The following is a 14,244-nucleotide window of genomic DNA, read 5'->3' as shown; positions in this document are numbered from 1 at the left end:
GAGATCCAGGGGGATGGCTGTGAAAGTCCTGAGTCTCCCTTGTTGGAGACGATATGGAGACCTCTACTCCACCCCCCTTCCTGCCATCCAGTCGCAACAGTAAAAATAAACAAGATCCTCCTAGGAAGATGGCAGCAATCAGTGCCAATCTTAAAGATAAAAAGGATGCAGGGGTGATGGTCCCCACCCTATCTCCATATAATTCACCAGTATGGCCCCCAAACCAGTCAGGCCCTGGAGAGTGACATACTACAGCATAATCAATCAAGTAGTAACCCAACTGCAGCCACTATAGTTCCTTTGGTAGAGGTGGGTTAATGTAGTCTCAGGAACATGGTATGTGGCTAACAGTTCGGTCAATGTTCTGCTTTCCATTGCCATCTAAAGTGTGGATCAGTAAGAGTTTGTAGGCACGTGGAATGGGCAATGCTATACATTTATACTCTGACCCAGGCTGTGTTAACTCTCTCAACCCATATGTCAGAATATGGTCAGAAGAAGTCTAGACCATCTGGTCACGCCTCATAAATCGCATTGATCCACTTCTGTTCATGATCTTCATGCTAAATGGATCAGATGAACAGGGAGGTGCCAGTACAGTGGAGACCTTGGAAAGTTATATGCACTCCAGATAGGAGGTAAACCCTACAAACATTCAGGAGCCTTCCATAACAGTAAACTTTTTAGGGTTTCAGTGGCCAGGGATCTACCAGAAAATCCCATTGAAAACAGAAGACAAATGGTTGCATCTTGCACATCTCATCCCAAAAAAGGAAACATGACTATTGGTAGGTCTCTTTGCATTCTGGATACCAAGGAAGACTGCTTTGGCCCATATTCCAAGTGACCTAAGGTGGCCTGCCATATTAGTTTGGGGCCCAGAGCAGGTCCAGGCTGGGCCAGCAACCCCTGCTGCTCAAGCCTTATGATACACCTGGGATGGGGTGCAGGCTGCCAGACCCTCGCTTCATCCTCACCTGCTGCATGGCCACCTCTGCCTCACATCACACCCACTGCGGAAGGAAAAGGCCTGAGTTCATTTGATTCTCACAACCCTGCTATGAGGTAGACAAGAGTAACACGCCCATTCTGCATTTGCATAGACGAGGGACGGAGAATGGAAATGAGTTGCTTGAGATTACACACCTGAAAGGTAGGCAAGGTGGCCTCAAGCCTAAATTCATTATTCCCAATAGTCTCCTGTTTCCTCCAATCAGTTCTGTCCATTTAAAAAGCATGCTGGCATATGGTCACCTTATCTTTGATAAAGGAGACAAGAATATACAATGGAGAAAAGACAGCCTCTTCAGTAAGTGGTGCTGGGAAAACTGGACAGCTACATGTAAAAGAACGAAATTAGAACACTCCTTAACAGCATACACAAAAATAAACTCAAAATGGATTAAAGACCTAAATGTAAGGCCAGACACTATCAAACTCTTAGAGGAAAACATAGGCAGAACACTCTATGACATACATCACAGCAAGATCCTTTTTGACCCACCTCCTAGAGAAATGGAAATAAAAACAAACAAATGGGACCTAATGAAACTTAAAAGCTTTTGCACAGCAAAGGAAACCATAAACATGACGAAAAGACAACCCTCATAATGGGAGAAAATATTTGCAAATGAAGCAACTGACAAAGGATTGATCTCCAAAGTTTACAAGCAGCTCATGCAGCTCAATATCAAAAAAAACAAACAACCCAATCCAAAAATGGGCAGAAGACCTAAACAGACATTTCTCCAAAGAAGATATACAGATTGCCAACAAACACATGAAAGGATGCTCAACATCATTAATCATTAGAGAAATGCAAATCAAAATTACAATGCGATATCATCTCCCACCGGTCAGAATGGCCATCATCAAAAAATCTACAAACAATAAATGCTGGAGAGGGTGTGGAGAAAAGGGAACCCTCTTGCACTGTTGGTGGGAATGTAAATTGATACAGCCACTATGGAGAACAGTATGGAGGTTCCTTAAAAAACTAAAAATAGAACTACCATACGACCCAGCAATCCCACTACTGGGCATATACCCTGAGAAAACCATAATTCAAAAAGAGTCATGTACCACAATGTTCATTGCAGCTCTATTCACAATAGCCGGGACATGGAAGCAACCTAAGTGTCCATCATCGGATGAATGGATAAAGAAGATGTGGCACATATATACAATGGAATATTACTCAGCCATAAAAAGAAATGAAATGGAGGTATTTGTAGTGAGGTGGATGGAGTTAGAGTCTGTCATACAGAGTGAAGTAAGTCAGAAAGAGAAAAACAAATACCGTATGCTAACACATATATATTGAATCTAAAAAAAATAAAATAAAATAATTGGTCATGAAGAACCGAGGGGCAAGACAGGAATAACGACACAGACCTACTAGAGAATGAACTTGGGGATATGGGGAGGGGGAAGGGTAAGCTGGGACAAAGTGAGAGAGTGGCATGGACATATAGACACGACCAAATGTAAAATAGATAGCTAGTGGGAAGCAGCCGCATAGCACAGGGAGATCAGCTCGGTGCTTTGTGACCAGCTAGAGGGGTGGGATAGGGAGGGTGGGAGGGAGGGAGACGCAAGAGGGAAGAGATTTAGGGATATATGTATATGTATAACTGATTCACTTTGTTATAAAGCAGAAACTAACACACCATTGTAAAGCAATTATACTCCAATAAAAGTATTTAAAAAATAATAAAAAATAAAAACAAAATAAAAAGCATGCTGGAGTTGTTATACTATGAGTCGCCACTTAGCTCTCAGAGAGGAATGCTCTCTTTTATGAGACCTACAGCTCACAGACCTGTTCAGAAGACACAAGCCTATGTATATATAAGTATAAATATAAATGTTACTCTTGGGGAAATGAAAATACACATGTAAGTATATGGAAAATGATGGAGTCTCAGATGATGATTAATATAATAAACACAACATAAAAACAAAAAGTCACTTAGGGACTTCCTTGGTGGTGCAGCGGTTAACAATCTGCCTGCTAATGCAGGGGACACAGGTTCGAGCTCTGGTCCAGGAAGATCCCACATGCCGCGGAGCAACTAAGCCCGTGCACCACAACTACTGAGCCTGTGCTCTAGAGCCCATGAGCCACAACTACTGAGCCCGTGCACCATAACTACTGAAGCCCACGCATTAGAGCCAGTGCTCCACAACAAGAGAAGCCACCGCGATGAGAAGCCCACGCACCGCAACGTCAAGTAGCCCCTGCTCGCCGCAACTAGAGAAAGCCCGCGCTCAGCGACGAAGACCCAACACAGCCAAAAATAAATAAATAAATAAAATTAAAAAGCCACTTAAACACAGATGAGAGATATACTGACCTGATTAAGATATGGAATGTCATTCTGGTCAATTCCAACTTGCTGAAATCACAAAAAAAGGGGAAAAAAGAAAACATTACAGCCAGGAGTGTTAACAAAGAAAAGTAAGTGTGAGACCAATTTGTACGCTAAAGAGAAAATACTCCAAGAGCATGAATGCCTTGCTGGGCTGGTTCACACCCTGATCAAGAAAAACATCAGGCTAACGTATACCTTGCACACTTAAGCATAAACTTATATTTGTTCTTAGGATAAAATTAAAAAAGAAAGGACTCACCAGATGTTGAATCTTTGCTGTTTTGGGAAGAGCTAAGCTGCATTTTGGATATCATACAAATGTGTTCTAATTTTTCAAGTAGTCAGAATCAGCTATTGGGGCAAACATGCGGCTCACCTCATATATTTCCTTCTCTCACTGATCACAGACCTGTTCTACCTATTATCCGCTGCCTTAAAAGACTCATGTCATATATCTTTTGGCCTGGTTTTAGAGTTTTTTCTGGTGGGAGGGTAAGCTTGGTATCAGTTATCCTCATGGCCACAAACAGAAATCCTTCTAAGATTGTTTTTGACCACAAACGCATTGGAAGGTACATTTGAAGTACCTAATTCTAGCTTTTAGCTGTACTGTTTACAAAATAGTTTAAACTACCAATGTCTGTGTGTTTGTGTGGCATGGTGGTGGGGTAGAGGTATAGTTATACAGGATACTAAACTAATACAGAAAACAGCACAAAAGCCTCGTATACAAATAGATTTCTGTACCTTTGCAACTTTCAGGAACTGTGCCAATTTGGTCCTTCTTTCAAGGAACCTGATGTAAATACCCAAACTTTCCTTGCATTGGTTCTTCCTCATGTCAAAATACTTGCCTAAAAATAGAAAAATAAATTACAACAAAGGAGCTAATATCGTAGCAATTCCAAGTTTCACTCCATTCTGATGATTCTGTGTTAAGTTGACTCTGGATATGATTTTAACTTGCTGAAAACAATTAGTTTTAATCTAGTTATTTTCTGCTTTAACAAGCAACAACACTGCTTGTATAAGTATAATCAACAGATTTTTATAGAGGAACTACTGCATGCTGAACAGTGGTGCTGGTAATATGTATGGCATGTAATAGTGTACACATATAATTTAGATAGTTTAATTTCTACAACTTCTGGTCTGGAATCTTTTTGATTAACATCAAGCTCTGATGGTCTCTGACGGAAGGGGCTGTGTTTCCTACCTTTATAACTCTACAAATGTATTATACACTTCTTCAGTATGAGAAATATCTCAAATTCTCATCAACGAAGTTTGGAGAACACCTCCTATGAAATGAATCACTCATTAGGGCTAAATGATGACTGAAATTTCCTGAAAAGCCTAAGAAACATACGCTTGTATATGATCAAAACAATTAGTTATATTATAGGCTATATCTTAGGAAAGTCAGAACTGTATTATCTGACCTTGGTGGAGTGGGACTTAGTGTGTAATGTATAAATATGGCAACCCATGTTGATTTCCTGATAAGTTTCCCAGAAATAACAGTTAGCACTTATATACAAACTGAAAACTTCTGTGGCTGATTAGCCAATTATTTTTAACCAAAAAAAGGAATATGATGTCTCATTATTTAAAAATACGTATGACCCTGCAAGGATCTTCTATTTTGAATCTAAAACACATATGAGTCTAAATGTAGAGATAAAAGATTTTTACAAATAAATTATTTTTACCAGTTTATTTTTTTTAAGTAATGCCTATTCTTTAGCTTACCTAGCAGATTAAGGATCCCCTCATTATAGGCTGCAAAGAGGCGAAGAAAATCCTTAAAGAGGAGCATGAAAGCAGCATGTATTATACCATTAGTTATTTCGTCAGGATTTGCCTGGAAATTAAATAAAAGAGTAATCAATTACCACCACAATTTTTAAAAATTCCCTCTCCCACCTACAGGTAAACAATGCTGTTTACCAATATTTTTCCAAAGGATTTATAAAGCTCTTACATTAAAATAAAGAAGAGCATCAAACTGAGTTTGAATAACCGCAAGAGTGTTCAGCAGCTCCTCAGTGTTCATCGTTCTCATCACACCATCCGTCCTGTAAGAGAGAAAAAAATTCATAACAGCAATAATAATTGAGTGTGAGAAGCACTGTGACACTGGCATCTTCAAATAAAGCTGTGTTTTTGACAAACTACATATCAGAGCACATATGTATTTCAGTACTTCTTGCTTACAAACCAATGATATTTACCTACCCTCTCTTGGTTTTGGTGATGTCATATGCAATCAGTCTATATGCGAGTGACTTTTCATTCAAGTACCTGCTATATCGTCTGATGAAGGTTGACATAGTATAGCCTAAAAATGAAATATTTTTATTATTTCCAGTTTCACCAATGTTAACCATTTACCATATATGTGAATAAATGCAAAGACTTACCATTTTACATTCACCCATATAACTCAACAACATCTTTGAAGCACAAAGACTAGAATGGCTTATTAATCATCTAGTACAACATTCCTCAAACTTTCTGTTAAAGATTATTTTTTATTTCCTCAAAGTCTTGATATCACCTCATGATGTAGTATTGATGGTGACATTATTGAACAGGGGAAATAACTGAACTTTATTAGTTCCTTTCACATTTCCAAGGAAACTATTGTAAATTCTTAGCATTTTCCTGACACTCCCTATCCCATTGGTACCATCCCTCCCCCACCCTCCTTCCACTCAACAAATGACCTTGACCCTACTTCATAGACAAAATGGAGAGAGACAGGCCATGATAGAAACTCAGCTCCTCATTGAATTCATTTATTCAATTTATTTTTTCATTCAACAATTGTTCAGTGCTTCCTATGATCCGGGCACTGTCCTAGATGCTGAAGGTTCAGTAGTGAACAAAACAGACAAAAATCCATGCCTTCATAGATCTTACACTCTCAATGGTGATTCATAGACAAACAAAAGAAAAGAAAAACACGAGATGGTTAGTTGCTGAGAAGCGGAAAGAATAAAACTCAGGCAGAGAAAGGAGACTGACCCAGGAAAGCCTCACTGAGTAAAGGCCTGCATATTGTGTTATTCTCAGTAACTACTCAAATATGTGTTGTATGAATGAATTTAGAAATTATTTTCCATCATAAAATGTACACCACATCACATCGTTCATAATTCAGAACGATTTTTTTTTAACCACGGATGGTTTTCAGAACATTTCCCTCCTTGCCACAGAGAAATATTTCCATCAAAGAATCAGCTTACCTTCTGTGACACTTTTATCCAGGAAGTTGTATAAAGTGAACAAAGAGTTTCTAGATGCAAGATGTTGGATGAATCGCTATGAAAGAAATGTGCCAAATTCTAAAATTAGTTTCTGTCCACAAAGAGAGTTCCCTCATGATTTTGTCATTGTGAATGCATACTTAACATAATTCTATCATACAGCTTCTATCTATTTCAGGAGCATTGATTAAGGCGAGCACCATCACACCCTGTGCTAGCCAACTGAAGGATATGCAATGCTGCCTAGTCTGTTTATATACCCACTAAATAAACGAGGGGTTAAACATTAAAGCTAATGTGAATACACACTTTTCACCCATGACTTTCTATCTAGTCACTTCTCCCTTTTTGAATTTTGAGGAATTTGAAATACAGTTGACCCGTGAACAACTCGGGGGTTAGGGGCACCAACCCACCATGCAGTCGAAAATCCACATATAATTTATAGTCAGCTCTCTGTAGATGCTGTACCTCTGTAACCATGATTCCACGTCCACGATTCAACCAACCACAGATAGTGTAGTGCTATAGTATTTACTATGGAAAAAAGCCACATACAAGTGACCCGTGCAGTTCAAACCCATGATGTTCAAGGGTCAACTGTAATTATAGAATTATTTTAATAATTAATGTTAAATTATTTAATAATTTAATTAATAGAAAAATAAAAACAATAATCTGGTACATCTGTGTACCCCACTACCCATAAATGACAACTACTAACTTTTGGACATATCTACTTCAAGTCTATTTTTAAAATAAGAGGAATAAAGTCTTACACGTAAAGTTAAAAGTGCCCTTTGCCCCATCCCCAAGTTCAATTTCCTTCTCCTACCTGGAAGTAACCATTATCATAATTTTAATGTGTTACCTTTACAGCCTATTTTCTTTATAGTTTCATATATATTTGTTCCGTGGACAAATATTTACTGTGAATTTTAAAAATTTATATAAATGATATTGGACTCTACTAGCATTGTTTTTGAGATCTAGCCTTGTTGGTATACATCCTATTAGTATTTCATTGTATAAACACTTCATTTTAGTTATCTGTTGCCCACTGATGGAAATTCAGGTGATTTCCAACTTTTAATTATTATAAACATGCTATGAGAAGTGTATTTGCTGGGTCACTGGGCATTTTCAATTTTATTAAACATGTCTCAAGGCACTCCTCTCCAATCCTTCACCCAGCATTAGATACAGAAGTACACAGAGTTGTTCATAGTATTCCTTTATCATCCTCTTAATATCCATGGAATCTGTTGTGATGTTACTTCTCTCATTCCTGATATGGTAATGTATGGATGGCATCCACAGGGTATGCGAGTTCCCATTTCCTCAGGGTCCCAGCTCTTGATACTGTCACACATTTTATTTTATTTTATAAATTTATTTATTTTATTTTATTTATTTTTGGCTCTTGGGTCTCCGTTGCTATGTGCAGGCTTTCTCTAGTCGTGGCGAGCGGGGGCTACTCTTTGTTGCGGTGTGCGGGCTTCTCATTGCAGTGGCTTCTCTTTGTTGTGGAGCACGGGCTCTAGGCACGCGAGCTTCAGCAGTTGTGGTGCATGGGCTCAGCAGTTGTGGCACACGGACTCTAGAGCGCAGGCTCAGTAGTTGTGGTGCACGGGCTTAGTTGCTCCGCGGCATGTGGGATCTTCCCGGACCAGGGCTCGAGCCCACGTCCCCTGAATTGGCAGGCGGATTCTTAACCACTGTGCCACTAGGGAAGCCCTGTCACACATTTTAAATTGTGCTTATCTGAGTATGTTTTCAGATGGTTATCAGCCACTCTGGTTTCCTTTTCTATGTACTGTCTGTTCATTTCTTTTGTCCATTATTCCAGTGTACTGCTTTTTTCTTACTGATAATGTAGTCCGAATATCAATCTTTTGTCTGTAGTATATGTGCTGCAAACATCTTACTGCAACTTTATGGTGTCTTCCCTACTCAAATGTCATAAGCATATTCTCCTACATTTTCTTCAATTTTAAAATTTAGATTTTTGCATTTATAGATATTTCATTCATGTGGAATTTATTTTTTATATGGAGTAATATAAAGATCTCATTCTATTTTTTCCATAGGGATGTTATTTGTACCAAACGGCTTTATTTTAAATTGCATACTTTCCCCCACGTTTTTAGTGCCAGCAAGCTCCCATATAAGTACAGTTCTACTTCTGATCTATTATGCTCCCTTTATATATATATGTTTATTTTTACCAATACCATACTGTGTAATTACTGTTGCTTCTTAATAAGTGTCAAAACGCAATCAATTTCTAAATCTTAATTTTTTTAATGCAAAGCTTACTGAGACAAAAGTTAATTTAAAGTAGGAAATAGGGCTTCCCTGGTGGCGCAGTGGTTGAGAGTCTGCCTGCCGATGCAGGGGACACGGGTTCGAGCCCTGGTCTGGGAGGATCCCACATGCCGCGGAGCAACTAGGCCCATGAGCCACAACTACTGAGCCTGCACTCTACAGCCCGTGCTCCACAACAAGAGAGGCCACAATAGTGAGAGGCCCGCGCACCGTGATGAAGAGTGGCCCCCGTTTGCCGCAACTAGAGAAAGCCCTCGCACAGAGACGAGGACCCAACACAGCCAAAAATAAATAAATAAATAAATAAAATAAATTAAAGTAGAAAATAATAAGTAATTGAATGTTGTAGAACATTTCAGTTGTTCTGTAAAACACAAAGAGTGTGTGTGGGGAGAGGTCTTGTGGTGATGCTGTAGTAACTCTGCTTTACTTTACCTGGTAAAGTAAAGCAGTTATGCAGCAATACGTTTTTGAGGGTTTTCTCTTTTTTTGGTCTAAATCATCTAAAGAATTGAGAGAAATAGCCACTCTATTATCCACTTTATTATCCAGTGGTTAAAATAATATACTTTAAATACTGATTGCAAAGATATATTCATAAGTAAAAATGGAAAAATTTGTTTTTTAATATCTACCGTTACATACTTCCCCCACTTGTCACTAATGAAAGCAAAAGCAAGAGGTAGGATAAAAACCGATAACCATCTTTAAAATAAAATAGAGAGCATCATTATTCTCCGTTTTAAAAAAATGTAGTAAGCCCTTGACAAACTAAGCATATTCAGCAAGTGTGTACTGACAGTCCTTTGTAATAAAAGTAAGGAAATGACTACCCTTTGAATAGAGGCCATGCTCACCTCATTTCCATGCACCATAAGGTGATGCACAGTAATCAGGGCTTTGAACACCACCACCCAGCTGCTGCTCCTAGTTTTCTCAGAAAGAATATCAGCCAGATGTTCAACACTCCTTTTTGTTCCATTTATGTATTGGATTAGATCTAAATTAGAGACAGTGACAAGCATTAAAATATAGACTGAGAAATAACTTTCAAAACCAAAATTGGTAACTTTAACTTAAATACAGATGCAATCAAATCTCAGAGAAGTGACAAAGGGAATAATCCAAAACATTTTCTTCATTACGAGTACTACAATTTGTACTGACATGTTACATGATATTTAATGCCCGTCTATCCTATTGTTCTGTATACTTGATGAGGGTTGGGATTGTGTCCATTTTGGTCACCACTGTCTCCCGAAGACCCAGCACAGTAGCTGGCACATAACAAATTATGGTAAATACTTCTTAAATGAATGAATAAGACTCAAGAAGGTAAGTAATATGCCCAAGGTCATACAGGTAATTAAGTGGAAGGGCTGGGATTTGAAATCAGGTTTGTTTGACCCTGAAAACCAAGGTATTAACCATCATGTCATTCTGCCTCTCTCAAGAAAAGTGTCATTCTATGAAGATTCAGTCAGGAGCTTTCCTTGTGGTGTCTCCCAATGTCTGACCCTTTGGTTTGCATCTTTTAATTCCTTATTGCTTCTTCTTCTTGAGTCCACTTCCTCATAGCCTTGTACCTGGTTTATTGCAACAGCTTCTGATTTCCTGCCTCAAGTTTATAACCACTAATCAACTGACTTTATACAGCCCCTCAAAACCTAAGTTTCATTGTTTCGTTTTTCCTATTGAAGAATATGCAATGATTCCCTGCTGTTTATCAGCTGAAATATTCTCCTTGCTTCCCAAACCATCTATAAACTATAATTATAAAACAACTTCATCCCTAGCACTTATTCATTACTTAGCATCTTCATATGCATATATGTAGGATAGGTACTGAGAAGGATGCTTAACAAATATGCTAGCGGATTAGCGCAACAGGCTGACCCTGTCAAGTCAGATTCACTTATTCAACAAATGTATGTCCTCAGCGTCAACGCCTTACCATGTGCCGGTTGCTGTGCCATGTCTAAGGTTATGAAGCATGAGATTCTCTGCTATGTTGTAAATCTCTAGGTCTGCTTCATTCCTCTTCCTGTGAAGTTTCCTCTGCAAGTCTTTTATTTCTGCTTTTGCACGATTTCAGCCTTTGGACTGAATCTTTCAGCTATCCTGGTACTGATTCAAGTGCCCCTGTTTGCTTCCATGCATCATTCACATCGATAACTATTGCTCATCCTTCAGGTCTTGAGAAGTCAATTCTGGCACATGTTACATCCCAATCCAGGGCTAGATTCCATACATCGCCCCAGAATCAAATATGGGGCCTGTTGAGAATAATGCTCAGGAAGCTTTAAATATACATATAAAGGAAATTAATCTACTTAACTTGGTGAACTGTTAGTTGCTGTAATACATGCCCATTATCATGATGATAAGAAGATAAAACTTTAGAAGACAAATGCATATTAAGTCAATGAAAGCCAAATACGAAAATCAAGAGGTGATCAAAAGGTTGAGTCGGCTACGAAGGTTTCAAAGGCAGTAGGATTTATGTATATTGCCAACAGCACAGATTGCGAAGTCACTGTGTGCTGGGGCGTCTTCGGGCAACAGCCAACGTTAAGAACGAGACCCTTCTCAGAAGCCTGGGTTGTTACTCCACTGCCTGTTACGTACTAAGGTACATGAGGAACTCGTAAAGAGTTAAATGTTTGGAGTTAAAGAGGCCAGTGGTTGTGTTCCAGGCTCAATCAAAGCCCCCCTCCCCCCCCCCCACGAAGTGCACGGCGCGGGGCGTGGTGGGGAAGGGGCTGGGAGGCCGCGCGCGCCGCCGCCATTAGAGGCACGGAGATGGCGCCCTAGCAGGGCCTACTCACCCGCCAGGTGTTTCGGCCCGGGCTCGGAGGGCTCATCGGTGGTCGCTCTGAGGGCAGCCTTGGATGCGGACGACCCCATGCGGGCGTCGCCAGCCGCCGGCTATGAGGGTAATGGCTGCAAAGGCTGGTCCCTCCTCTTCTGGACCAGCGGACTGATCCGGGAGCCGCACCGCGGACGACGAAAGGGGCGCCTGAGGTAATGGAAGAAAGGCCTGGCCCCGCAGGTGGCGTTCACCAGGCGACTCTGTCCCCGGGCCGCCTGACACGGGCCTGCATATTTATGAGGTGAGACGTGATGTCGCGAGGCGCCGGGGCCGGAGAAGCGGGTTCAGGGGACAGGATCCCACGTGGGACGGAGCATCTGGGGGGCGGGGCGCTAATGCAGACCCTTGGCGTGGTAGACGCTCAGTAAGAAAATAACCACTATTGAAAGAATATCATGAGAAAGAGGGACATATTGGGGACTCCAGGTGAAAGATCTTGAGATCTTCAGGTCTTGGGAAGTCAAGCAGTCCTGTGATAGTGCTTTGGAAATCCTTGACGTGGCCTCGTTAGGGAGGCTTCGGTCACGTGTGATGGGAACTGTATCCTGCCCGAGTCCATGTCCTGCAACCCTTCACCCAGCATCACATACCGAAGTCCATAGACTTGTTCATACTATTCCTTTTATCCCTGGAATCTGTAGTGGCGTTACTTCTCTCTTTCCTGGTACTGTTAATGTATGTCTTCTCTCTCTCTCTCTCTCTCTCTTTTATTTCTTGGTATATCTGGCTAGCCAGTTATCAATTTTATTGATCCTCTCAAAGAACCACCTTTTGCTTTCACTGATTTTCTCTATATTCTCTTTTCTATGTCATTGATTTCTGCTCGTATCTATGTTACTCCATTGCTTCTACTTGCTTGCAGTTTATTTTGCTCTTCACTTTCTGGTTTCTTAAGGACATTAGCTTAACTTATTTAAGATTCTTCTTTTATAATATAGGACTTTAGGGTTAAGTACTGCTTTTGTTGTTGTCAAAGAACATGTTTCTTATTATTTAAATCTTTTAAATTTTGTTGAGATTTATTTTATAGAACAGAATATATGCTCTAAAAGGTAAATCTTCTGTGCACCCTTGAAAACTGCATATTTTTCTACTGTTGGATGCAGTGTTCCATTACATGTGTATTACAGTTATTGATATTGTATCACCAGTGACTGAGACTCTGTTCATTTGCATTTTTAACAGCCTTTTTCCCCCCTGCACTTTACGTTGCAGACTTTCTTTTGCTATGTCGTCAAGTTCACTGATCTTTTCTTTCTTTTTTTTTTTAAACATCTTTATTGGAGTATAATTGCTTTACAATGGTGTGTTAGTTTCTGCTTTATAACAAAGTGAATCAGTTATACATATACATATGTCCCCATATCTCTTCCCTCTTGCGTCTCCCTCCCACCCCCCCTCCCTATCCCACCCCTCTAGGTGGTCACAAAGCACCGAGCTGATCTCCCTGTGCTATGCGGCTGCTTCCCACTAGCTATCTGTTTTACATTTGGTAGTGTCTATATGTCCATGCCACTCTCTCACTTCGTCCCAGCTTACCCTTCCCCCTCCCCATGTCCTCAAGTCCATTCTCTAGTAGGTCTGTGTCTTTATTCCCGTCTTGCCATTAGGTTCTTCATGACCTTTTTTTTTTTTTCTTAGATTCCATATATATGTGCTAGCATACGGTATTTGTTTTTCTCTTTCTGACTTACTTCACTCTGTATGACAGACTCTAGGTCCATCCACCTCACTACAAATAACTCAAATTCGTTTCTTTTTATGGCTGAGTAATATTCCATTGTGTATATGTGCCACATCTTCTTTATCCATTCATCTGTCGATGGACACTTAGGTTGCTTCCATGTCCTGGCTATTGTAAATAGAGCTGCAATGAACATTGTGGTACATGACTCTTTTTGAATTATGGTTTTCTCAGGATATATGTCCAGTAGTGGGATTGCTGGGTTGTATGGTAGTTCTATTTTTAGTTTTTTTCTTTTGCAGAGTATCTTCTCTTAATCCCATTTAGGACAGTTTGCATTTCCAGTAAGGTATTTTTCATCTCTAGAATTTCCATTTGACTCTTTTTATCTTTCAATGCTCTCTTCATTATGTCCACATTTTCCTTTAAACCCTTGAGGATATCATAACTATCAAGGATATATGCTTATCAACCATTTCCTTCTAGCTCTGTTTCTATTGACTTATTTTTCTCTTTGGTATCAGTAACATTTTTCTGCTTCTTCCTGTGTAATTTTGTATAGATGTCAAATATTAATTTTAATTCACTGAGTGCTGTATTTTTATGTATTACTTTAAAGAATGTTGAATTTGGTTTAGAAAGGCACATACATTACTTTGATATCACTTCTATCCTTTCAGAGCATGTTTTCTCAAGTAGCTGTGTTGGTATTTA

General features: G+C 39.7%; 1 protein-coding gene across 1 annotated transcript; it reads right to left on the bottom strand.

Moving 5' to 3' along the window:
- Positions 1-515: 515 nt before the first annotated feature.
- LOC130706337 (phosphatidylinositol-binding clathrin assembly protein-like) lies at positions 516-11,881 on the bottom strand. Its single transcript, XM_057537726.1, has 9 exons — positions 11,803-11,881; positions 9,832-9,974; positions 6,626-6,701; positions 5,613-5,715; positions 5,359-5,452; positions 5,127-5,238; positions 4,122-4,228; positions 3,357-3,398; positions 516-563 (listed from the first exon to the last, which is right to left on the bottom strand). Exons 1-9 carry the CDS (start codon positions 11,879-11,881, stop codon positions 516-518), a joined length of 804 nt encoding a protein of 267 aa, XP_057393709.1.
- Between the last annotated feature and the right edge of the window lie 2,363 nt (positions 11,882-14,244).

This window comes from Balaenoptera acutorostrata, chromosome X (genome assembly GCF_949987535.1).
Source record: "Balaenoptera acutorostrata chromosome X, mBalAcu1.1, whole genome shotgun sequence".
In the NCBI taxonomy this organism is placed as follows: Eukaryota; Metazoa; Chordata; class Mammalia; order Artiodactyla; family Balaenopteridae; genus Balaenoptera; species Balaenoptera acutorostrata.
Note: the sequence above shows the minus strand (reverse complement) of the source record. Positions and strands in the feature narration are given on the sequence as shown.

What these genes read in the sequence shown, in the direction of transcription:
- LOC130706337 (XM_057537726.1), bottom strand. Translation starts at nt 11,881, where the DNA reads ATGGGGTCGTCCGCATCCAAGGCTGCCCTCAGAGCGACCACCGATGAG. An exon ending in TTATGGTGCATGGAAATGAG is followed by an intron (nt 6,702 to 9,831) that starts GTGAGCATGGCC and finishes TTTCTTTCATAG; the next exon opens with CGATTCATCCAACATCTTGC. An exon ending in GGATAAAAGTGTCACAGAAG is followed by an intron (nt 5,716 to 6,625) that starts GTAAGCTGATTC and finishes TTTCATTTTTAG; the next exon opens with GCTATACTATGTCAACCTTC.